This window comes from Oryctolagus cuniculus, chromosome 2 (assembly GCF_964237555.1).
Source record: "Oryctolagus cuniculus chromosome 2, mOryCun1.1, whole genome shotgun sequence".
NCBI classification, from domain to species: Eukaryota; Metazoa; Chordata; class Mammalia; order Lagomorpha; family Leporidae; genus Oryctolagus; species Oryctolagus cuniculus.
In genome coordinates this window covers 148,338,141-148,364,726 of record NC_091433.1, presented here as the reverse complement: position 1 = coordinate 148,364,726, position 26,586 = coordinate 148,338,141, and the positions used below count along the sequence as shown (strand labels likewise).

The 26,586-nt window shown below is 41.5% G+C and overlaps 1 protein-coding gene and 1 pseudogene across 1 annotated transcript in view; both read left to right on the top strand.

Moving 5' to 3' along the window:
* The first annotated feature begins 726 nt into the window (after positions 1-726).
* Positions 727-26,586, top strand: part of CIMIP6 (ciliary microtubule inner protein 6) — a 63,251-nt gene continuing 37,391 nt past the window's right edge. The window contains 1 exon segment of the mRNA XM_008254401.4: positions 727-888. Coding sequence (XP_008252623.1) covers positions 863-888 — 26 coding nt within the window. The 5' untranslated portion in view covers positions 727-862.
* LOC100347216 (mitochondrial pyruvate carrier 2 pseudogene) lies at positions 14,730-16,620 on the top strand (annotated as a pseudogene).

The following is a 26,586-nucleotide window of genomic DNA, read 5'->3' as shown; positions in this document are numbered from 1 at the left end:
ACATTTGGCTCTGGTAGTGGAAACTGAGAGGCTATGGTGACATGAGGTAAGAAATTCCAGGGCCAGAGGTGTGGACACAAGTCACTTCCCAAGTTATTCTTTTGGGGTCAGTGCCACTTGTACAGGCCTAAGCCCTAACAATCCCTCCACCCGATGCTGGGCCCTACTTGGCTAGGGCCAGTTGCACCCGCTGCGAACAGCCTCATCCGCGAGCTGAGTGCTCCCTTGCTCTATTTTAATGCTTGCCGCCCGGCAGGGAAAGGGGGTTTTGTCAAAAACCGTGGCGATCAGGGACAGCCAAGCTCTCTCACGCGAGGCAGCCCAGCAACAGCGAATATTGACTTGCACAGTACTTAACCGCTCCCGGGAAACAAGCTTCCCTCGGGCCCGGCGGCACTTTTCCAGCCAGCTGGGGCAGCCGCGGGCAGCGCCCGGGTGACGTCCAGCCGGGCTCGGGCAACACGCCCTCGCCTGCCCCGGCACCGGAGCCGAGGGCACGGGGGAGGCTCTGTCAACCGCAGGCCCCTCGCAGATTCCCCGACGAACAAGTGGGCCGCGAAAAATAACACGGAACCCATCCGGGACCTACAAGGGGAAAGGCACGGTCCAACGCAGCGTCTCTAGCAGTGGTTCTAGCAGGAACGTCAGGAGACTGGGCCCACCGCGGACGCGGCCAGGTTTACTGCGCCTGCGCGCTCCGGTCCCGCCCTCACGCCCCTCTCTCAGGCCGCGAGCGCGGAGGCCGCCGTCGCTTAGCAACGCAGGAGTCACAGTCGCGGGGCTCTCTTGCCCCTTTCGTGACAGAGCTATGTTCCTGTTCTCGTCCGGCTCCTCGCTGGCTCGTGCCAGGCTCTAGGGGCTCATGGAGACAAAGGAGGAAAAGCAGCAGTAAGTGCTGGTTTTGTTTTTTAAGTTTCCCCTTCCGAAAAATGTTTTCCCCCTTCAATAGGTGTAGGTGAGACCCGAAGTGGGGGCCTCAGTACCAACCACACAAACCAAGCCTCCTGCTCTCCTCTTCTATCTCTGACTTCTTAGAAATAACAATTTTTAAAACGCCCGGTTTACCGAGCACATACTATGTGCCAGGGACTTTGGCTTGCGTTGCCTGGCCTAAAACTCTTGAAGTCATCTGCTCGCAGCCCGCGCCTAGCTTATGAACAAGTTCTATAGGCTTTACCTTTTAAGTTATCCGGAATCCACCACTGTTCATTACTTTCTCCGTCATCCCCGACCTGTCCCAGCCCCCAGCTTCTCATCCCTGGGTGCCGCCAGAGCCTTCTAACTTGGGGCTTTGATGCTTCCCCTGACCTTCGGCAGCTCCTCAACACAGCAAGAGGGGTCCTTTCATAGCGTAAGTTAGACCACCTTCACCTGACATCGCGGAGTAAAAGCCAAGGCACCCTCAGGCCTGATGGCCTGCTTCCCTCCCTCTCTACTCCAGCTCGTAGGGCCCCTTGCTGTCTTCTGCAGCAGTTCTCAGAGTGGGCTCCAGACCACCGTCAGCATCACCTGGGAACTTGTTAGAAAGGCAAATTCAGACTCACAGAGTCAGAAATTCGCCCGCTGGGGCCCCATAATTTGGGCTTTGACAAGGCCTCCAGGTGATGATGATAGACCAACAGTTTTGTGAACTATTGGGTCAAGGTAGTACAGCTGGTTAAGAGCCGTGTGGAGTCAGGGGTGCCTGCTTCCAAAGCCTGTAATTTTGTCTGTAGAACACTGGTTCTCAAATTTTAACATATGGAAGAGTCAGCTAGAGAACTGGTTAAAACAAGTTTCTGGGAACCAGCCTCAGAGATTATGATTTGTGTTTCTAACAAGATCACAGTTGCTGCCAATTCTACTCCATCGACCACACTTTTAAGAAGCACTGTTCCCAGTATAGGGCCGTTTCTTCTGCGAAGCTTTGACAGTTAAATCTTACTCTGCTGGAACGCTCTTCCCGTCAATATCCAGTTTGCTGTCTGCCTCCCCTCTTTGTGTGTGTTTTCAGTGTACAGTGTAGCTTCCCTCCTACCTAAAACTCCAGCCTACCTTACACATATATGCACTCCTGTCTCCTGATTTACTGTTCTTGTCACTTAACATAATCTAACAGATTATGTGTTTTACCGATTTCTCATCAGCCTTCCCCTGCTGGAATTTAAGCTCTGTGAGAGCAGAAATCTTTGTTTTGTCATTGCTGTATCGTCAGAGGATCAGACAGCACCTGGCCATAACTCAGTACATAACTGTTGAACAAATTATTAAATGTTTTTTTCACATCTCTCACAATAGTTATTATTGTTCTTCTCAGGCAAATAAAGAAACCAAGCTCAAATATTAAATGGCAGAGCCGAGATTCCAATCCAGTCTGATTTGCTTTAGAGCCCATTAGCTTTTTTCTATTTTTAACCAGTGCTTTCCTTCCAGTAAGAGATTACTATAGAGTCATATACTTTACTTTTATGTGTAATCTATAGGCATTCATACCACAAATGCTCACTCAAATTAATGCTTAAGTATGCAAGCAAACAGCCATAGTCTTTCCCTTGAAAGACCTGATTCCAGTATAAGTGTATTGCTGGGTCACAGCTCTGAGAGACTCGTGGAAAAAAAAAACTGATGTCAGAAGTGTTCAGTGATAAATTTATTGACCCCAATGTCATGACCTTTAAATAAAGACATATGTCTCTGGAAAGGTAATAGAAAGATTAGATGTCATTTACACTTTATCGTACTCAGTTTTTTTCCAAACCTTTTGCAGAGAGTAATTTTAGCAAGGAGCTAAAATCCGGAGATTGAGAATGTTGTTTGTATGGAGGATATACAGCTAAATCAAAGCCAGAGTAAAAAAAAAAATCCAGCAGATTCACTAGAAATATGTAAATATTTTATTTTTAAAAATGTATGATTAACATGTGATACTCATGCACCTTTATGGGACATAGTGCAATGTTTCAACTCCTGCATATACCTTGAACTGATCAATCAGGAAATCACCATTTTTACCTCCTCATTCTTCTTCCGTGTTTGGAGCTTACTGACTCCTCTCCTCCAATTCTGCATACAGAATATAATACATTATTGTGAATTAAAGTCGTACCCTCCACCCCTGTGCTATGGAACACTAGAATCTAACTGTGTCTTGGTACCTTTAACCAAATGCTCTCTGTCCTCCCCCCACCCTTCCCATATTCTAGCAATGATTTTTCTAAATTCATGTTGATTTTTTTAAAACTTCCACATGTATGGGAGAACACGCAGTATTTGTCATTTTGTGTCTGGCTTATTTTGCATAATCTCCAGTTTCTTCCATTTTGCTGCAAAAGCCAGGATTTCATTTTGTATGACTGAATAATACTCCACTATGTGTGTGTGTGTGTGTGTGTGTGTGTGTGTATGTGTGTTTATTTTACATATTCTTTAGCCATTCATCCATTGATGGACACCTAGGTTATTTTCATATCTTTATGCTTTTGAGTAGTGCTGCAGTGCATATGAGTACATAGGCATCTTTTTAATATGCTGATTTTTAAAAAAGATTTTATTTATTTGAGAGGTAGAGTTACAGAGAGAGGGAGAGACAGAGAGAAAGGTCTTCCATCCACTGGTTCACTCCCAAGAAGGCAAAAACAGCTGGAGCTGGCATGATCCAAAGCCAGGAGCCAAGACCAGGAGCTTCTGGGTCTCCCACACAAATACAGGGGCCCAATACCTGGGGCCATCCTCTACTGCTTTCCCAGGCCATAGCAGAGAGCTCGACTGGAAGAGGAATAGCCAGGACATGAACTGGCACCCATGCGGAATGCTGATGCCTCAGGCAGAGGCTTAGCCCACTATACCACAGTGCTTTTATTTCTTTTGGATATACTAAGAAATGGGATAGCTGGATCATTTGGTAGTTATATTTTTAATTTCTCCACTAACTTCTATATTCTAAATAAAAGCCATACTAGTTTGCAGGTTCTTTTCTGCACATTCTCACCAGCATTTGTTATTCCTTGTCTTTTTGATAATGGCCGTTCTGCCTGGAATGAGACAGCACTCCACTGTGGCTTTGGGGTTTTTGTTTTGTTTCTGTTTTTCTTCTTAAAAATTATTTGAGAAGCAAAAAGAAGGAGATCTCCAGTCTGCTGGTTCATTTCCCCGGATACCCTCAGTGACACCAGCTGGGGCAGAAGCTAGGCACTGGGAAATCATTCCAGATTTCTCCTAAATGGGTAGCAAGGACCCAACTGCTTGTGCCATCACTTGATGCCTCCTTGGATGCTCATTAGCAGAAAGCTGCAATCATACATGAAGCCAGGACTGTACAGCAGGCACTCTATTATGGGATGGGGACATCCCAAGTAGACCAATCACCTGACCCTTGTTGCAGTTTTGATTTTTATTTCTCTGATGCCAATAATTTTGAGCCTTTTTATATGTCTCTGTTGACTATATTTTTTCCTCTTTTTTTCAGAATTTATTTATTTGAAAGTCAGAGTGACAGAGACAGAGGGAGGGAGACACACAGGAAGACAGATAGATCTTCTATCCACTTGTTTACTCCCCAAATGGCTACAACAGCCAGATCTGGGCCAGGGTGAAGCCAGGAGCCAGGAACTCCATCCTGCTCTCCCAGATGGGTGGCAGAGGGTCCAAGTATGTGGACCCTCTTCTGCTGTCCTCCCAGGCACATTAGCAGGAAGCTGGATTGGAAGCAGAGTAGCTGAAAATTGAACTGGCACTCTTACATGGATGCCAGCATTCCAAGCAGTGGCCTAACCCACCGTGCACAATGCTGACTCCAGTTGATTTTTTTTTCTTAGAAATGTCTGTTTAGATCCATTGCCCACTTATTTACTGGATTTTTGTTTTTGTGCTGTTAGGTTTTTTTACTTCCTTATATTTCCTAGGTATTAATCCTTTGTCAGATGTCTAGCTTGCAAACATTTTCTCCTAATCTTCACTCTACTGATTTTTTTAATTTGCTATGCAGAAGCATCTTAGTTTGGTATAATCCTATGTGTCTTGCTTTTGTTGCCAATATTTTTGTGTTCTCATCCAAAAAAATTGTTGCCCATGCTAATGTCTTGAAGTGTTTTCTCTACATTTTTCTATAGTGGTTTTGTAGTTTCAGGTTGTACTTAGGTCTTTTGAGTCATTTTGAGTTGATATTGGCATAGAAAGAGAGGTAGATAGGGGTTAGAATTTCTTCTTTAAAGATTATTTGATGGGGTTTTCCAAGATGGCAGAGTAGCAACAGGATGGTCCAGATCACACGGGGCAAAATTAATGTTTAAAAAAAAAAAAAGAAAAGAAAGAAATTTTCAATTCCCAACTTGACTCTCACTGGGATTAAACATGACAATAGGTCTGATCTGATTTCATCATCATTTTAAAAAAATCATCTATTATTTTTCACTTTATGTTTCTGTGTGGGAGCAAACTGTTGAAATACTTACTTAAGGTATACTAAGCTGATCTTCTGAATATTAAGATAATCGAAAATGAATCTTGATGTGAATGGAAGGGGAGAGGGAGTGGGAAAGGGGAGGGTTGTTGGTGGGAGGGACGGTATGGGGGGGGAAGCCATTGTAACCCATGAGTCGTACTTTGGAAATTTATATTCATTAAATAAAAGATAAAAAAAAAAAAAAAAAAAAATAAAAAAAAAATAAAAAAAAAATAAAAAATGTTGAGGCTGGCGCCGTGGCTCACTAGGCTAATCCTCCACCTTGCGGCGCCGGCACACCGGGTTCTAGTCCCAGTCGGGGTGCCAGATTCTGTCCCAGTTGCCCCTCTTCCAGGCCAGCTCTCTGCTGTGGCCAGGGAGTGTAGTGGAGGATGGCCCGAGTACTTGGGCCCTGCACCCCATGGGAGACCAGGATAAGTACCTGGCTCCTGCCATCAGATCAGTGCGGTGCACCGGCCGCAGCACGCTGGCCACGGCAGCCATTGGAGTGTGAACCAATGGCAAAGGAAGACCTTTCTTTCTGTCTCTCTCTCTCCAGTGAGAGAGACAGTGCCTGTCAAAAAAAAAAAAAAGTGTTGAAACAGGCCGGCGCTACAGATCACTAGGCTAATCCTCCACCTGCAGCACCAACAACCCAGGGTCTAGTCCTGGTTTGGGCATCGGATTCTTTCCCGGTCGCTCCTCTTCCAGTCCAGCTCTCTGCTGTGGCCTGGGAAGACAGTGGAGGATGGCCCAAGTGCTTGGGCCCTGCACCCTCATGGGAGGCCAGGAGGAAGCACATGGCTCCTGGCTTCGGATCGGCACCACACACCGGCTGTAACGGCCATTTGGGGGTGAACCAATGGAAGGAAGACCTTTCTCTCCGTCTTTCTCTCTCACTGTCTAACTCTGCCTGTCATAAAAAAATTTTTTAAAAAGGGTTGAAATTACATGCCTGAGATAAAGCCATGGGGAATTAACAGAGAAAAACCCAGGGAGAGTGGCTGAGATGGTCCAAGTTTGCAATGAAGGAGTGAATAATGAAAAAAAAGGGGGAAATAAAATCGTGGAGGCTCTGAACCAGAGAGGGGAATGCTGGCTCTGGTGGACCAGGTGAGAGAGGAGGGAAATTCACAGATTTGTGGAGCTGCAGATAGTTGTGGGAGGGAGTGTTTGATGAACTTCTGAAGTTACATTGGGGAAGGAATAAATGAACATATAGGATGGTGGTACACTTCCCTTGCACTCCCGCAACCCTGCAGGGACTGGCAGAAACTGGAAGCAATTGTGCTCCTCTGTTTTTTTTCCCCTCTAATTTTGGACCAAGCAGGTGACAGCTGCCCGTCTCCCATGCGTGAACCCAGCAATAGCAGGGGTCATTTAACCCTCTACCCAAACAGCAAGGAACACAATAATTCAGAAGAATACCTTCTCCTACCACTCAGGTAGTATGGCAAGGGGAAGCCATGCCTATTGAAAGCTCATGCCCACCTCCCACCATTGTGAAGCAAGCCCAGTAGGCAGGAGCACTGTGCATACGCCCACAACTCACAGTCCTATAGCAGCTCACAACAGAGGGAACCATGTTCAAGGAAATTGTCACAGAACACAGATGCAGTTCATTAAGCAATCCCAACTAGGGACTAACACCAGGGCCTCCTGCAGCTGTGAGGAGAAGGGTTAATCACACCAACCAACGTGAACACCCTCGTCTACAGACATCCAGAGGAGAGCTACTAAGCCCCACAGTGGCCTTACTTTGGATACTTGCTTCACCCTGGAATATTGAACCGAGCAACCAAGCCACAGCCACCACAAACCTCCTGGTACTCACTGAAAGTGTAGACGTCCCACTAAGCCACACAAAGCCACACAAATACTGAAAAACAAAGAAAAAAAACTTAAATAGGAATAAGGAAGACACTATGAGTCCCCCAAAGGAACCCTACAACATTTCAACAGTAGAAGGTAAAGATGAAGAGATTGAATATATGCAAGAAATGGAATTCAGAAAATTAACCACCCTTCTAAGTAGAAGCAACCAAAAGCAAATTCATGAACTAAATGAAAATTTTTCTCATAAAATTGAGATATAAAAGAGAAATCAGAATAAAATACTAGAAACGAAGAACTCTATAGATCAGATAAAAAATGCAGTGGAAAATCTTAGCAAAATCTTATAGTAGGTGAGACAGAAGAAAGAATATCAGAACTAGAAGAAAATCTATGGAAATTTTACAGTCAGACCAAAGAAAGAGAAGAAATTAGAAAACTAAAAAATACTGTTGAAAATCTACAAGATACTATCAAACAACCCAACATATGGGTGCTAGGAGTTCCTGAGTATGGAGAGAAAGGATTAGAAGGCCTTCTTAATGAAATAACAGAAAACTTCCCAATTTGGAGAAAGAAAGGGGCATCCAAGTACAGGAAGCACACAGAACTCCCAATAGACATGACCAGAAAAGATGTTCACCATGACACATTGTAGTCAAACTCTCCACAGTAAATGTAAAGAATGTGTATGAGAGAAATGTCTGATGACATTCAGAGGATCTCCAATTAGACTCATAAGTGAGTTTTCACCAGAAACCCTACAGGCTAGGGAGAATGGCGAGAAATATTCCAAGTCCTTAGAAAAAAAACTGTCAACCCAGAATCCTGCACCCCACAAAGCTCTCATTTATGAATGAAGGTGAAAAAAAGATCTTCCATAACAAACAGAAATTGAAAGAATGTGTAGCCACCTACCCAGCCCTACAAAAGATGCTCAAGGATGTGCTATAAACAGAAACAAACATAGTCATCACTATGAAAGAAGGTTAAGGCAGAAAATTGCCAAGTAAAACTACAAAGGTAACCCAAAGTAAAAAAATAGGATGGCTGGCGCCACGGCTCAGTAGGCTAATCCTCCGCATGCAGCGCTGGCACAATGGGTTCTAGTCCCAGTCGGGGCACTGGATTCTGTCCTGGTTACCCTTCTTCCAGGCCAGTTCTCTGCTATGGCCCGGGAGTGCAGTGGAGGATGGCCTAAGTCCTTGGGCCCTGCACCCACATGGGAGACCAGGAGAAGCACCTGGCTCCTGGCTTCGGATCAGCATGGTGTGCCGGCCACAGGGGCCATTGGAGGGTGAACCAACGGTAAAGGAAGACCTTTCTCTCTGTCTCTCTCTCACTGTTCACTCTGCCTGTCAAAAAAAAAAAAAAAAAGGACTATTAACAGAAATATGGCAGGGCAAAGTCATTACTTAATAATAGTCACCCTGAATGTAAATGGCCTCAACTCTTCAGTTAAAAGACACAAACTGGCTAAGTGGATTAAAAAAGAAAGCCCATCTATTTGCTGCCTACAAGAAACATATCTCACCAACAAAGATGCACACAGACTGAAAGTGAAAGGATGGAAAAAGATAATCTATGCTAACAGAAATCAAAAAAGAGCTGGTGTAGCCATCCTAATATCAGACAACATAGACTTTAACCAAAAAAAAACTATTAAAAGAGAAAAAAGAAGAGCACTATGTAATGATAAAGAGATCAATTCAACAGGAAGATTTGACTATTATAAATGTATATGCACCTAATTTCCGGGCACCTGGCTATTTAAAAGAAATGTTAATGTGTTTAAAAGTAGACATAGACTCAAATACAATAGTAATGGGGGATTTCATACCCCACTTTTAGCAATGGACAGGTGAACCAAACAGAAAATCAGCAAGGAAACAATGGACTTAATCGACACTGTATACCAAACAGACCTAACAGATATCTACCAATCTTTTCACACTACAGGGAAAGAATACACATTTTTCTCACCAGTGCATGAAAATTTCTCTAGGATTGATCACATGCTAGGCCATAAGGCAAGTCTCAACAAATTCAAAAAAATTCAAATTGCACTATGCATGTTCTCGACCACAGTGGAATGAAGTGTATAATCAGTAACTCAGGACTCCCAGAACATATGCAAACACACTGAGACTGAACAACATGCTCCTGAATGAACAGTGGGTCATAGAAGACATCAAAAGAGAAATCAAAAAAATTCTGGAAACAAATGGAGATGACAGTACAACATAACAAAACTTATGGAATACTGCAAGATCAGTGTTAAGAAGAAAGTTGATATCAATTGGAGCCTACATCAAGAAATTTGCTTATCAACAATGAGCTATCAATGCATCTAAAGGGCCTAGAAAAACAACAGCAAACCAAACCCAAAACTGGTAGGAGAAAAGAAATAATTAAAATTAGAGAAGAAATCAACAAAATTGAAACCAGTAAAACAATACAAAAGATCAGCAAAATGAAAGGCCTAACGAACCAAAAAAAGAGGGAGAAGACCCAAAATGATAAAATCAGAGATGAAAAAGGAAATATAAAAATAGGCACCACAGAAATAAAAAGAATCATCAGAAATAACTACAAAGAGCTGTATGCCTACAAAACAGGGAACCGAAAAGAAATGGATAGATTCTTGGGCACATATGACCTACCTAAATTGAGTCATGAAGACCTAGAAAACCTAAACAGACCCATAACCAAGACAGAACTCAATAATAAAGACCTTCCCAACAAAGAAAATCTCAGACTAGATGACTTCACCACTGAGTTCTACCAAACAAATACGAGCTAACACCAATTCTCAAGTTATTCAAAACAATTGAAAGGGAGGGAATCCTCCCAAATACTGTCTGTGAATTCAGCCTCACCTTAATTCCTAAACCTGAAAAAGATAAAAAAGAGAAAGAGAACTACAGACCAACACATCAGAAAGATGATCCACCCAGTCCAAGTGGGATTTATCCCTGATATTCAGGGATGGTTCAGTATTCGCAAATCAATCAATATGATACATCACGTTAACAAATTGAAGAACAAAAACCGTATGATTATCTCAATAGACACAGAGAAAGCATTTGATAAAATACAACATCTTTAATGATGAAAACTTTAAGCAAATTGCGAATATAAGGAACATTTCTCAAAATAATCAAGGCAATTTATGACAGACCTACAGTCAGCATACTATTGAACGGGACAAGTTGAGATCCAGAGCCAGACAAGGATACAGACTCCCACCACTGCTTTTCAATATAGTACTGGAAGTTCTAGCCTGAACCATTAGAAAAGAAAAAGAAATCAAAGGGGTACAAATCAGGAAGGAGGAAGTCAAACTATCCCTATTTGCAGATGATATGATCTTATACACAGGGATCCAAAAGACTCCACTAAGAGACTATTGGAACTCATAGAAGAGTTTGGAAAGCTAGTAAGATACAAAATCAATACACAAAAATCAATAGCCTTGTTAGACAACGCCACAGCTGAGAAAGAGGTTCTAAGATAAATCCCATTTACAAAAGCTACCAAAAAAGTCAAATAACTTGGAATAAATTTAATCAAGAATGTCAAAGATCTCTATGGTGAGAATTATAAAACACTAAAGAATTAGAGGAAAATACCAAAAGAATGGAAAAATCTTCCATGTTCATGGTTTGGAAGAATCAATATTATCAAAATGTCCATACAGAAAGCAATTTACAAATTCAATGCAATACCAATCACAATAATGAAGATATTCTCAGGTATAGAAAAATGATGTTCAAATTTATATGGAAACACAGGAGATGCCGAATAGCTAGAGCAATCAATCATATACAACAAAAACAAACCTGGAGGCATCACAATACCAGATTTCAAGACACACTATATGGCAGTTATAATCAAAACAGCCTGATACTGGTACAAAAACAGATGAATAGACCAATGGAACAGAATAGAAACACCCAAAATCAATCCAAGCATCTACAACCAACATATCTTTGACAAAAGAACTAAAATTAAACACTGGAGTGAGGACAGTCTGTTCAACAAATGGTGCTGGGAAAACTGGATCGCATAAAGCAAGACCTTCACCTGATACCTCAAAAAGGATTAAAATCCACTCAAAATGCATTAAAGACCTAAATCTATGACCTGACACCATAAAATTATTATAGAACATTGGAATAGACAAAGAGTTCTTGGAAAAGACCCCAGAGGCACAGGCAATCAAAGCCAAAATCAACAAGTGGGATTACATCAAACTGAAAAGTGTCTACACTGCGGAAGAACAATCAGCAAAGTGAAGAGGCAACTGACAGAATGGGAGAAAATATTTGCAAACTGTACAACTGATAAAAGTTTAATAACCAGAATACACAAAGACATCAAGAAACTCAACAACAACAATACAAACAAATCTGGTTAAGAAATGGGCAAAGGATGTAAAAAGGGATTTTTCAAAAGAGAAAATCCAAATGGCACATGACTCATGAAAAAATGCTCAGGATCACTAACTATCAGAGAAATGCAGATCAAAACCACAATGAGGTTTCACTTCACCCCAGTTAGAATGGCTTTCATACAGAAATCAATAAACAACAAATGCTGGTTAGGATGTGGGGAAAAAGGCACCCTAATCCACTGTTGGTGGGAATGTAATCTAGTAAAGCTATTATGGAAGATAGTATGGAGATACCTCAGGGTCTGAATATGGACCTTCCACATAACCCAGCCATCCCACTCCTGGGAATCTACCCAAGGGAAATGAATCAACATATGAAAGAGCTACCTGTATCATGTTTATTGGAGCTGAATTCACAATAGTGAAGACATGGAATCATCCCAAATGCCTATCAACTGTAGACTGGATAAAGAAATTATATATATATATGATGGAATACTACACTGCAGATAAGAAAAAAACAAAACAGAAAACAAGTCTGGTCATTCGCAACAAAATGGATGAAAACTGGAAAACAATACTTGGTGAAATAAGCCAATCCCAAAGGGACAAATTCTATTTGTTCTTCCTGACATGTGTTAACTAATAGAGCACCTAAAATACAGCATGTAGAAATGAAATTGGCTGGCACTGCGGCTCACTAGGCTAATCCTCTGCCTATGGCACCAGCACTCTGGGTTCTATTCCCAGTTGGGGTGCTGTTTCTGTCCCAGTTACTCCTCTTCTGGTCCAGCTCTCTGCTGTGGCCCGGGAAGGCAGTGGAGGATGGCCCAGGTCCTTGGGCCCTGCACCCACATGGGAGACCAGGAGGAAGCACCTGGCTCCTGGCTTCAGATCAGCGCAGCACACCGGCCGTGCTGGCCATTTGGGAGGTGAACCAACGGAGGGAAGACTTTTCTCTCTGTCTGTCTCTCACTATCTAACTCTACGTGTAAAAAAAAGAGAAATGAAATTAACACTTTTAGAAGCAATGATTATGAACAGCTCTTCTCTTGACTGTTGAGGAACAGCTTCATATTCTATTTCTTTGTCTATCTTTTCCTTTATAACATCTGCCTTATCTTTTTCTCTTTCATATGATTCATTGAATGTTGTACTTAACATAGAGTTAATCATATATATGTAAAGTTAGTTGAAAATAGGTTTTAGTAAAGAATAAGAGAATAAGAAAGGGAGGAGGATGGGAGGTAGGAGTCAGGGTGGGAGGGTGGACACAGTGGGAAGAATCATCAAGATCATAAATTTGTGATTGTGAAATGTATGAAGTGTGCAATCGCAAGGCAGTATAATCCTACATACATTCATATGGGCATACTTCTAAAGGTACAACCTAACAACTAGCCATAAGACCCCAAAATCCCTTAAGCTGACTGATAAAAATAGCAGCTTAAGTGTTAAAAAGATAAAATGAATAGGAACAAGTGGTAAAGAGACCATATAGATATGCTCAAGAGTTAAAGTGATCATATTAATAGGATTAAGTTATTTGGAAATAAGAATAGACAGAATTAAAAAGGAGTGAAGGCTCTAACATGGGAAGCAGTCGATACAGCAGATTCATAGAATGACAATCACTTTAAATATCACTCCAACCTCAGAATTAACCCTTAAGACATTCCATCTGACTGGAAAGCCCAGAGGGAGCATTTCAGGCACAGAAAGCCAAGACACTCTGGGAAAAAATATTCTACATAAAGGACCCTGTGGATGAGACCCCAGTGGTCAGAAGTGATCACCAAAGAAGGAGATACTTTTCTCTGAAGGGAGGAGAGAACTTCCACTTTGCGTATGGCCTTGTCGAGCTACTGGATCCAAAAGGCTTCCATAGCTGTGGCAGCTCATGTCAAGAGCCTTGGGTTATCACTGATGTCATATATGAGTGTTATTTGATAAATAAACAATAAGAGTCACTGTACACTAACTTCCCATGCAGGACCTCTGTCCACAAAGAGTTGTGTCATGAGGCTTAACTTAGTAGTAAAACTTGTTCTCAAGAATCACTTTTAGTGAATTTAAATGTGGATATTATTATGTGTGGTAAGTTATAGACATGTCTGAGAGCTCAGAAAAGCAATAACATCCTTGGGTTCTTCTTTAAAGACAATTAAGTTTCAAAAAGGAAAGAAGGGGGAGGAAGGAAGGGAAAAGAAGGGGAGAAAAAAGTGAAAACATCTTTAAGAAGCAATAACAAAGAACAGCCCTTGTTTAGACTGTTGAGGAACAGTTCTCTTGTTTTTTTTTTTTTTTATTTTAACTCCTTTCTTCTTTTTTTTTTTTCTTTTTGATTTCTTTCTTTCTGTTTCCTTTGCTTTCTTAGACCAAATGAGAGGGGGGAGGTGTAGGGGGGGAAATGTGTGGGGGAATAGGGCATGGAAAGAATTACTATGTTTCTAATGTATTTACAAGATACATACAAATAAATAAATTAAAAAAATATTTGAAAGGCAGAGAAACAAAAAGATAACAGAGGTCTTCCATCTGTCAGTTAACTTATCAAATGCCTGCAATAGCTGGTGTTGGGTCAGGCTGAATGAAGCCAGAAACCAGAAACTCAATCCAAGTCTCCCATGTAAATCTCAGGGCCCCAAGTACTTGAGTCCTCACCTGTTACCCGATAGGGTGGGTGCACATTAGCAGGAAATTAGAATCAAAAGCAGAGGGGCAGTGTTATGGTGTAGCAGGTAAAGGTGTTGTATGCAATTCTAGCATCCTGTATGGGCACCAGTTCGTGTCCTGGCTGCTCCACTTCCAATCCAACTCCTTGCATGGCCTGGGAAAAGCAGCGGAAGATGGTCCAAGTGCTTGGGCCCCTGCTACTCATGTGGGAGATTTGGAAGAAGCTCCTGACTCTTGTCTTTGGCCTGGCTCAGCCTTTCTTCTCCTCCTCCAACCCCCCCTCCCCCTTCCTCCCCCCCTCCCCCTTCCTCTTCCTCTCCCTCTCCCTCTCTCTCTCCAACTCCCATAGCTCTTTCATTTAAATAAATAGATCTGGGCCTGGGGGCAGGCGAGCCACGGTGAAGGGCACCCTGGTGGAAAGCGGAAGTGAGGCGCTGTGGCAAGGGAGAGGGACGAGCTGCCCTTCGTTGTCAGCCAGGAGCGAGGACACGGCGATGCTCCCATCCGGCTGCCCACGATCACTCGGCAGCCGACATGTCAGCTGCCGGCGCCCGAGGCCTGCGGGCTACCTACCACTGGCTCCTGGATAAAGTGGAGCTGATGCTGCTGGAGAAATTGAGGCCGTTGTACAACCACCCGGCAGGTCCCCGCACAATTTTCTTCTGGGCTCCAATTATGAAATGGGGATTGGTGTGTGCTGGATTGGCTGACATGGCAAGACCTGCAGAAAAATTCAGCACAGCTCAGTCTGCTGTTTTGATGACTACAGGGTTTATTTGGTCAAGCTACTCCCTCGTAATTATTCCAAAAAATTGGAGTCTATTTGCTGCTAACTTCTTTGTGGGGGCAGCAGGAGCCTCTCAACTCTTTTGCATTTGGAGATATAACCAAGAACTAAAAGCTAAAGCAAACCAATAAAAGAGTTCCTGACCACCTGAACAATCTAAATATGGACATAACCACTGGGACCTATTTGATTACTGATAAGGCAATGCTAACTGTGCTAAATTTTAGAGGGCACACAAAAAAATTTAACTAACTGGTAGCTAGTGCTTGATTCAACAGAAAAATAAAGGAAACTTTTAATAACAGTCTCTCTTTAAATATGACTAAAAGAATTTATCTCTGCATGTTAGTAGCATTTTTTTTCTACCATTGGTCCATAATGAATCATAATTGGTCATACATACCCCCAGCCTTCTGTTCTGGTCAGCCAAAGTGTGTACATACACAAGCACACAGCTTCAAGTAAGCTGAAAGACAGTTGAAAAGTTAAACAATCTGTTTATTTAGCATGGGATGACTGCATAGCTGTAAGTGAAAGGAAATATTGGTAGACAGTGAGAAACAGATAATGGAATGAGAACCCTTAAAATGGCCTTACACTATTTAAAGTTATTTATTTTAAAAGTATTTCAGACTATTGTAAAACTATTTAACTTGACATGAATCTTGATTTTTTTGGCATATTGTATAAAATTCTTTTACAGCCTTAGATTTTCTAATAGGATTGTTATAAAGATTCATTAGGATAATTTTTTAACAAAGTCTATGGCCCATACTGAGTGTTAAGTTGTTGAATTGCACCTAGTAACTGATAATAATGTAGCAGAGAAAAGACTAGAGTCAGACCTGAGTGTGCTTCCCTACTCTGGGTTTATAAGCCATGACTTTGGGCACATTGAGAAAGTGCCTACCAGAGTACTTGGGCTATTAGTAGACTTTCTGTAAATATTTGTAACCTTTATCCTCATTTTGTGAGGAAAGAAAGACCATAGATTATGCCATCTTAGAGGTGATCAATAGTATGTTTGATTTGGGCCTCAGTAGAGGTCTTTTTCCTAAAATGTCTAGTGAAGCCAGGCCTCATTAGAACTATAGTCAGACTAACCAGAAAAGCAAGTTATTTCAACATCTGAACAAACAAAAGAGCATTTCAAATAAAGCTGTTACTATAGCTGATTTTAAAAATTGGCAGTGAGCAGTTGAAAATCTTACACTTCATCTTTGTCAGTTCACCATAGTCCATCTTTGGGGAGGAAGGATTAGAGAATTTCACACAGGCAGAAGTGAAGAAGCTCTGAAGAGCTGAATTAGAATGCTTTCTTTTCATAAGTCTCACTGTTAAATTCATGTGTTTATTTTGCATGGGTGTGCACACAAGTATGGGTTCCCTAGGTTAAGCATTTAGGAAAAACACATTATGAAATATGGCTAGACACAAAAAATTGTTAAAATATCTGTTAAATTGCCATTTCACTTTTTTTTTTTTTAATAAAACCTGTTCTATGTTGGATGGGGTTTTCTAAGTCCCCCCCCAAAAAAAAATTAAAAAAAAAATAGATCTGAAAACAAAGCAAAACAAAAAGACAAAAAAGAGCAGAGCTGTGCCTTGAACCCAGGTATTCTAATGTGGGATGTGATCATTCCCAGTGATATCTTAATCTCTTGCCAAACATCCAGTACTGAGAATTCAATATTGTGATAGGAATATCCAGTTTTCCCAGTGCCATTTGTTGAAGAGACTGTTATTTCTGCAGTGTTTGTTTTTGGCACCTTTGTCAAATAGTAGTTCATTGTAGATATATGGATTCATTTCTGGAATCTCTGTTCTGTTTGTCTATATGTCTTTTTTAGACCCTTATCATGTGTTTTGGTTGCCATAGCTCTGTAGTGTGTCATTAAATCACATAGTATGATACCTCTAACTTTGTTCTTTTTTTTCTCAAGATTACTTTGTTATTTGGGAACTTTTGTGCTTCTGTATGAATTTTTGAATTTTTTTCCAGTTAGTTGAAGAATGTAATTTATATTTTTGATGGAAATTTCACTGAATCTATAAACTGTTTTGGGGTATGTGGAATTTTTAATATTATTACTTCTTCCAATCCTTGAACTTGGGAGGTCTGTTTTTTGTGTTCTCTTCAGTTTGCTTCATCATTGTTTTATAATTTTCACTGTACAGATCTTTTATGTCTTTGCGTTTATTCTTAGCTATTTAATTTTTTGTAGCTATTAAATAGGACAAATTTTATTATTTTTCTTCCAGAAAGTTTGTTACTGGTATATTAAATGCTATTGATTTTTATATGTTGATTTTGTATCTTTTCAAAATTTTCATTTTATTTATGTGAAAAGCAGGGTGGGGGGTGCAGCATGCTGGTTCGTTCCCCAAATACGCACAACAGCCAACAGCCAAAGCCAGGATCTGGGAACTAAATCCAGGTCTCCCTTGTGGGTGGAAATATCCCAACTAATTGGGCCACTACATGCTAACTCCCAGAGTGCACATTAGCTGGAAGCTGGAATCAGGAGCAGAACTGCAACTCAAACTCAGGCTCTCTGCTACCAGATGTAGGCATCCCAAACAGCATCGCTGCCTCACCAAATATCTGCAAGAATTTTTTTTATCAAATTAAATTGTCTTTCACTGGAGTCTTTAGGTTTTTCTATATAATAGACTCATGTCGCCTGCAAATAGGGATCATTTGACTTATTCTTTTCCTATTTGATAGACTTTTTTTTCACTTGCATAATTCCTCTGGTTAAATTTACTGATGTAAAATTAAATAAGATGAAGAGAGAGGATCTCCTTGTCTAGTTGCAGACCTTAGAGGAAATGCTCTCAACTATTCATTATTCCTTATGACGTTGGCTATGGGTTTGTCACATAGTAACCTTTATTATGTTGATGTACAGTTCTTTTATATCTAATTTTTTAGGGTTTTAATCATTAATTGATATTGAAAATTTGAATACTTTTTCTGTATCTATTAAGATGATCTTTTTTATCCTTCATTTTATTGGTGTGATAGATTACATTTATTAATTTGTATATGTTGAATCATCCTTGAATCCCTGGGATAAATCCAACTTGATCATAGAGGGTAATTTTTTTTGATATGTTACTGGATTTGGTTTGCTAGTATTTTGTTGAGAATTTTTGCATGTTCATCAGGAAGACTGGTTTGTAGCTTTCTTTGTCGTGTGATGTTCTTGTCTGGTTTTGGTGTCACGCTGACTTCAAAGAGTAAATTTGGAAGTGTTCCCTTCCTTTCAAATTTTTGGAATAGTTTGAGAAGAATTGGTGTTAATTCTTCCTTAAATTTTGGTAGTATTCAGCTATGAGGCTATCTAGTACTGGGTTTTTCTTTGTTGGGATAATTATTGATTGAGTTTCATATTTGTTACCAGTCTATTCAGGTTTTCTATGTCTTCATGATACAGATTTGGTAGGTTATATGTGTGCAGAAATCTATCTGTTTCTTCTAGATTTTTCAGTTTGTTAGCATATGGTTCTTATGGATGGGTAAAGATTCTTTTTATCTCTGTGATATCAGATATGTGTATCCTTTTTCATCTCTGATTTTATTTGAGTCCTCTCTTTTTTCTTAGTTTAGCTAAAGGCTTATCAATTTTGCTTATTATTCCAATAAAACAACTGTATTAACTTTTTAGTTTCTATTTTATTTATTTTTGTTTTGGTCTTTATTATTTCCTTCTACTCATTTTGGATTTGGTTTGGTCATGCTTTTTAAACTTCTGGAGATGCATTTTTAGGTTATTTATTTGAAATCTTTCTTTTTTTCATGTAGGTACTTATTCCTGTAACCATCCCTCTTAATACTGCTTTTGCTGTATCCCATAAGTTTTAGTATGCCACGTATTCATTTTTATTATTTTCAAACACTTTTTTTAAAGATTTATTTGAAAAGCAGAATGACAGAGACTTCACTTCCCAAATGGCCCAAACAACCAGGTCTGAGCCAAGCTCGCAGGAACACTCTATCCTTGCCTCCCACATGAGTTGCAGGGGCCCAAGCACTTGGGCCATCCTTCATTGCCTTCCCAGGCACATTAGCAGGAAGCTGAATCAGAAGTAGAGTAGCTGGATTCAAACTGGCACTTCAGTATGGGATGCCAATGTCACAAATGACTGTTTAACATGCTGCACCACAACATCAGCTGCAGTTTCAACACATTCTTAAATTTCCTTCTTTATTTCATCAATGACCCGTTGTTTGTGTATGTTGCAGGAAGTGACAACTGAGGCCAGTGTTATGGGTGGCAAAGAATTCACCAAAACAGTCAGATAAAATGAGCAGTTAGATTGATTGAATATGCTGCAAGGGAGCAGCAGGGCAGGTAGGACAGCTACCAGCTGACTACCACTGCCATATATTGCAAGGGAATTACAGACAAGACAATCAGAGGCTGCCTGCTGCAACATGGACTACAATTTAAAAGGCATACTTTTTTTTAAGGTTTATTTATTTATTTGAAAGGCAAAGTTACAGACAGACGGAGAGACAGAAAGATCTTCCATCTGCTGATTCACCCCGCAGATGGCTGCCAGGAGCTTCTTTTGGGTCTTCCACATGGGTGGCAGGGGTCCAAGTATTTGGGCTATCTGCTGCTGCTTTCCTAGGCTCATTAGCAGTGATCTAGATCAGAAACAGATCAGCCAAGACGTGAACTGGCACCCTTATGGGATGTTGGCATTGAGGGTAGCATTCCAACCAACTGATAATCCCAACCTCCATTGATCATTGGTGTCTGTCTATCTCTTTTGATAGTTTTTTGTCTTAAGGTCTATTTTTTTTCTGATATTAGTGTGTTTACTTCTACTCACTTTTGGTATCCATTTGTGTGGAATATCTTTTTCCATGCTTTCAATCCGTGTGTGTATTTACTGGTGAAGTGAGTTTCTCATACTATATTGTTGGGTCTTATTTTTTAATACGTTTCAGCTAGTCTGAACTGGGAATTTAGTCCATAACATTCAAGCTTATTATTGATAATAATTACCTAGTCCTGGTTATTTCTAAAAATTTCTTCTGTTCATTTTGATTATCTTTGCTCTTTTTCTAGTGGGTTTTATACTTTCAAATGCTTTCATGATTGTAGTTATCGTTTTTTTTAACTTGTATTTGTAGCAAGATTCCCTTAAGCATATTTTGAAGGCGTGTCCTGCAGTGATGAATTCCTGGTTTTTGCTTGTGTTATTAAGTTTTAATTCTCTTTCTTTTATAAAAGATATCCTTTTACTGGATGTAGTATTCTTGGTTGCAGATTTTCTTTTAGAATATACAATGTATTATTCCATTTCTTCCTGGCCTGCAAGATTTCTGTTAAAAAATGCAGTGTTGGACCGGCACCATGGCTCCCTTGGTTAATCCTCCTGCGGCACCAGCATCCCATATGGGTGCCAGGTTCTAGTCCTGGTTGCTCCTCTTCCAGTCCAGCTCTCTGCTGTGGCCTGGGAAGGCAGTGGAGGATGGCCCAAGTGCTTGTGCCCTGCACCCTCATGGGAGACCAGGAGGAAACACCTGGCTCCTGGCATTGGATCGGCGCAGCACCAACTCTAGCGGCCATTTGGAGAGTGAACCAACGGAAGGACGATCTTTCTCTCTGTCTCTCTCTCTCACTGTCTATGACTCTACCTGTCAAAAAAAAAATGCAGTGTTAGTCTAATGGCGATTTCCTTACATGTGATTTGCTGCTTTTCTCTTGCAGATTTTATTTTTTTTTTAATTTACTTATTTATTTGAAAGGCAGAGTTACAGAGAGAGAGGAAAGATCTTCCACCTGCTGGTTCACTCCCCAAATGGCTACAGTGACTAGGGCTGGGCCACGCCAAAGCCAGTAGCCAGGAACTTCTTCTAGGACTCCCATGTAGGTGCAGGGGTCCATGGACTTGGGCCATCCTCCAGTGTTTTCCCAGGCATATTGGCAGGAAGCTGGATAAAAAGTGGAGCTACTGGAACTTGAACCCGTGCCCATATGGGATGCCAGTGCTGCAGGTATGGCTTAACCTGCTGTGCCACAACACCTGCCTCAGATTTTATTATTTTTAAAAATGTATTTTACTTATTTGAATGGCAAAGAGAGAGAGGTGGGGGGAGTAAATCTTCCATCTGCTAGTTTCATTCCCCAGGTAGTCACATGGCCAGGGCTGGTCCTGGCTGAAGTCAGGAGCCTGATGCTCCATCTGAGTATCCCACATGGGTGGCAGGGCCCAAGTACTTGGACCATCTTCCACTGCTTTCCCAGGTGTATTAGTAGAGAGCTAGATTGAAAACATAGCAGCTAGGACTCGAACTGGTGCTCTGATATTGGATGCTGACATCACAGGTGGTGACCTAACCTGCTGCACCAGAACACCAGCCCCAGATCTTAGAATTCTCTCTTTGGATTGTGCTTTTGAGAATTTGACTATAATATGTTTCTGATCATGTCTATTTTGGATGCTATGAGTCACCTGTACTTGGATATGTATATATTTTTCCATATTTGGGAAATTTCTTAGGTGTTATTGGATTGAATAAGTTTTCTATGCCTTTACTTCTCTCTTCTATCTCAGGGTTTCACAAGATTCAAATTTGTACATGTAATGGTGTGTGAGAGGTCTAATAGGGTATCTTTATTAACATTTATTTATTTATTATCTGGTATATTTTTTTTTTTTTTTTTTTTTTTTTTTTTTTGACAGGCAGAGTGGACAGTGAGAGAGAGAGAGACAGAGAGAAAGGTCTTCCTTTGCCGTTGGTTCACCCTCCAATGGCCGCCGCGGCCGGCGCGCTGCGGCCGGCGCACCGCGCTGATCCGATGGCAGGAGCCAGGAGCCAGGTGCTTTTCCTGGTCTCCCATGGGGTGCAGGGCCCAAGCACCTGGGCCATCCTCCACTGCACTCCCGGGCCACAGCAGAGGGCTGGCCTGGAAGAGGGGCAACCGGGACAGAATCCGGCGCCCCGACCGGGACTAGAACCCGGTGTGCCGGCGCCGCTAGGCGGAGGATTAGCCTAGTGAGCCGCGGCGCCGGCCATTATCTGGTATATTTTGAAAGACATGTCTTCAAATCAAGATATTTTCTTCTGCTTCATCTAGTCTGTTGTTGAGGCTACATTTTTTATTTGAATTATTGAGCTTTTTAAGATTTCTGTTTTGTTCTTTTTCATAATCTCTGCTGAATTTCTTCATATCATACATTGTTTTCCTGATTTATTTCAGCTGCCTTTATTCTCTTATGTCTGAGTAATGTTGTAAACATTATTTTGAATTTTTTTTTAAAGATTTGTTTATTTACTTGAAAGGCAGAGTTACAGAGAAGCAGAGAGAAAGAGAGAGAGGTCTTTCATCTGCTGGTTCATTCCTCAAATAGCCAGAATGGCCGGGGCTGAGCTGATCCAAAGCCAGGAGCCAGGAGCCTCTTCTGGATCTCTGAGGACTTGGGCCATCCTCCACTGCTCTCCTAGAATACAGCAGAGAGCTGGATTGGAAATGGAGCAGCCGGGTCTCTAACTGGCACCAGTATGGGATGCCAACAGAAAATGCTGGTGGTGGCTTTACCCACTATATCACAACACTGGTATATTTTGAATTCTGTGTTAGGCATTTCCTCAATCTCCTTTTCACTGGAATCCATTATTAAAGTGTCATTGTGTTCCTTTGGAGGAGTTAAATAGCCTTATTTTTTTTTCGTACTTGTGTTTCTACATTGATTTTTGCACATTTTGTAGATCAGTTGTCTCTGTTAATTTTAAAGGGTGACTTTTGTGGTAAAAGGCAAAAAGGTGAAAGGTATTCAGGTGTCAGTTTGGTAGGCTACTTTGGCTTTCCTTGCAGTTGGACACTGTAGTCTAGTTTCCCTGTATCTTTTTCTGCTCTAATCAGCCTTCATAGCAGTAGGGCTTGGGATGCTCCTGAGGCAAAGGAGTTGCTTGCTTGCATCTGACACTGGTGGCACATTTCCACCCACCACCTGAGGGCCAGAGTCATAAAAGCTGGCTGGGGTTGTGAGAGCCCTGGCTGGGAGTCTTGTGTGTAGGTTCCCATGGTGGTAGATAATGCCTCAGGTAGTGGGGGAGGGGAGAGAATAGAGGAGGGTTCCAAGTCTGAGGGGGCAGGGACACCCTACTTCTTAGATCCTGGGGGCCGTATGCCCCTATTGTATCATACCATCTGTTCCTGGTAGTGCAGAGCTCTGTAGGGCCTAGGGTGCTGGGGTCACTGTTGTCTTGCTGGGTCTAGGTGGATTCCTGAAGCTGCAGTCTTTTTTTGCTAATGTGGTGGAATGTTTGTCAGACCCAGAAATGTGGGTATGCAGGGGCTTCTTTCCCATGGGCAGTGTGGATTCTAACAGTGACTCCATTCTCAAGGTGGCATCACACTGCCACATCCTGAACTTTGGGAAATTGGAGGTTGAAGGAGTGAGGTGCAAGACAATGTGAGTTCCTTCTCTGAAGCAAAGCCACCATGAGTACTACAGGTAGGTTCCTTACTGGGCTCCTATTCTATGATAACTGTGGATTCCTCCTGTAGCCAAGATTGTCAGCATGAGATGTCCATGCAGATGAGCTTTCCTGCTGTTACGGTGTTTACCCTTTCTTCTGCAATGGGGATTCGCCTGGTCAAGGGGATGGGGTCATGGTTTCGGTTTCCATTTGACTCTTTCTTTGTTGCCATCTCAGGCCTCTGTTTCCTATAGGGTTCCTATACTTTCCTTACTAAATTCCAGTGTTCCTCTTTTGGCACTCACCTTGAAACACAGCTATTCAACTGTTGTTTTGGTTCTCTGTGGAGAAGGCAAACGCTGGGCACCTCTGTTTGGCCACCTTGAAAACCCTCAAAATATATGTAAATATTATAATAGAAATCCATTTATCTTCGATGAACAAGACTCTTCCCAGATGCTGAGTGTAATGGTGAGTGAAATAATCTCTACCTCATGGAATTTATTGACTAGTAAAGGGTATTTCTGGTGTATATTGAAAAGAATAAACATAAAACTAGGTACACATACTGCATACTGTGGCAAGTATTAGGAAAGAAGTGGAGAGTGCTAAAATAGAGAATTTATGGAATGACTTGAATGAGGAATCTCTGAAAAGCTACTCAGGAGATAATGAGCCAGCTGTACAGGGAGCTAGGAAAGAGCCCTCTGGCCAGAGGGAAGAACACATTCAAATACCCTGAAGGGATAAGAGATGGACATGGTCCAGGTTTTGAAGGAAAACAGGTTAGCTGAGAACTGAGGGCGAGAGGCTGGTGTGAGGCTGAAGAGATTGGCTGGAGCAGCTCACATAAAATCTTGGAGTCATAATTAGGAGGCAGTGTCTTTATTGTAAATGCAGTGGAAAGCCACTGGAGTGTTTTCATTGCAAAATGACACAGTAAATGAGATGGACCTGGCTTGCGGTTGAAATAAAGTAGGAATTCTATTTTAAGGTCTATGTTTAACAGAACTACTTAATTTTTCTGTAAATTTGGAATCATATTGACTCACCTTCTATAGGGTCAGAGCTTTGATTTTACAACAATCTATGTAATATTTATATGAATATTTATATGTTCATTCTTTAGGTTTCAGATTTATGAATTTTATTTTATTTTATTTTTTTTAAGATTTTATTTACTTGAGAGGTAGAGTTACAGACAGTGAGAGGGAGAGACAGAGAGAAAGGTCTTCCTTCCATTGGTTCACTCCCCAAGCAGCTGCAACAGCCGGAGCTGCATCGATCCAAAGCAAGGAGCCAGGTGCTTCTTCCCGGTCTCCCATGTGGTTGCAGGGGCCCAAGGACTCAGGCCATCTTCTGCTGCTTTCCCAGGCCATAGCAGAGAGTTGGATAGGAAGAGGAGCAGCTGGGACTAGAACTGGCACCCATATGGCATGCCAGCACTGCAGGCAGAGCATTAACCTACTGAAGCATGGCACTGGCCCCAAGTTTATTTATTTTAAACTGCTGTCTTTTATAATGTCAATTTCTCCTTCCTTTAAAATGTGAAAAATATACAAACTATTTTTAAACACCTGTTTTTTCATTTTCATAATTTTTATGTTTTCATAGCAGTGTATAGGAGCAAAAATTTGATGAGATGAGTTAATTGTTCTTCCTGCATATTGGTCTTTTCTTAAAAAGATCAATAATGGGCCGGCGCCATGGCTCACTTGGCTAGTCCTCCACCTGTGGTGCTGGCACCCAGGGTTCTAGTCCCGGTTGGGGCGCCGGTTTCTGTCCTGGTTGCTCCTCTTCCAGTCCAGCTCTCTGCTGTGGCCTGGGAGTGCATTGGAGGATGGCCCAAGTCCTTGGGCCCTGCACCCCATGGGAGACCAGGAGAAGCACCTGGCACCTGGCTCCTGGCTTTGGATCGGCACAGTGCGCCAGCCACAACGGCCATTTGGGGAGTGAACCAACAGAAGGAAGACCTTTCTCTCTGTCTCTCTCTCTCACTGTCTAACTCTGCCTGTCAAAAAACAATCAATAATGATGTCTATTTGGTAGTTTTTATAAGTTTATCAGGAGACCTTTATTTAATTCTTAAAGATTTATTTATTTTTTTGAAACTCAGAGTGTCAGACAGACAGGGAGAAACAGAGATCTTCCATCTGCTGGTTCACTCCCCAAATGGCTGCAACAGCTGGGGTAGGCTGATTCGAAGCCAGGAACCTAAACCTTGAGTCATGATCTGCTGCTTTCCAAGTGCTGGGAGCTGGATCAGAAGTAGAGCAGCCGGGACTTGAACCAGCGCCCATATGGGAGCTGGCATTGCAGGCAGTGGCTTACCATGCTCTGCCACAAAACTAGACCCAGGAGAACTTTTAAAATTAAATAGTTATCCTTGTCTAAATGGCTGAGTTTACTAGGTAATGGGATGGGAGTGGTAGATCATCTCTTGGTAATATTACTCTTAAAAAAGATTAGCTAAGATTAGCATGCCACTTAGCCACAGGTATAAATACTGTAAGCATGACTTGTGATCTTGATAATATCACTACTCTTTCTCTATTCCAAGCAAATGAGACTCTGTATACTACAAGGCAACTTCTAAAAGTTTGTAGAAAAAAAATGAATTAAAGAATGTTTATTTTGTTGCAAAAAACTTATGTATGACTTTTTAATAGGACACATTTCCAGAAACTTTTTTTTAAACAGAAAAACTCTAAATGAATTTTTAAATAAAATTTATGTATTTATTTATTTGAAAGGTGGAGTAATGGGGTGGGAAGAGGAGAGAGAAAGATCTTCCATCTGCTAGTTTACTCCTCAAATGCCTGCAACAGCCAGGGCTGGGCCAGGGAAAACCAGGAACGTGGACTGCATCTGGATCGCCCATATAAATGGTGGGAACCTCAGGTACCTAGGCACATTAGCAGGAAGTTGGATTGGAAGTAGAGGTGATACTTGGCTCCAGGCACTCCATTATAGGTTGTGGAAGTCCTAAGCAGTAGCTTAATATGCTGTACTACAACCCTGCTCCTGTG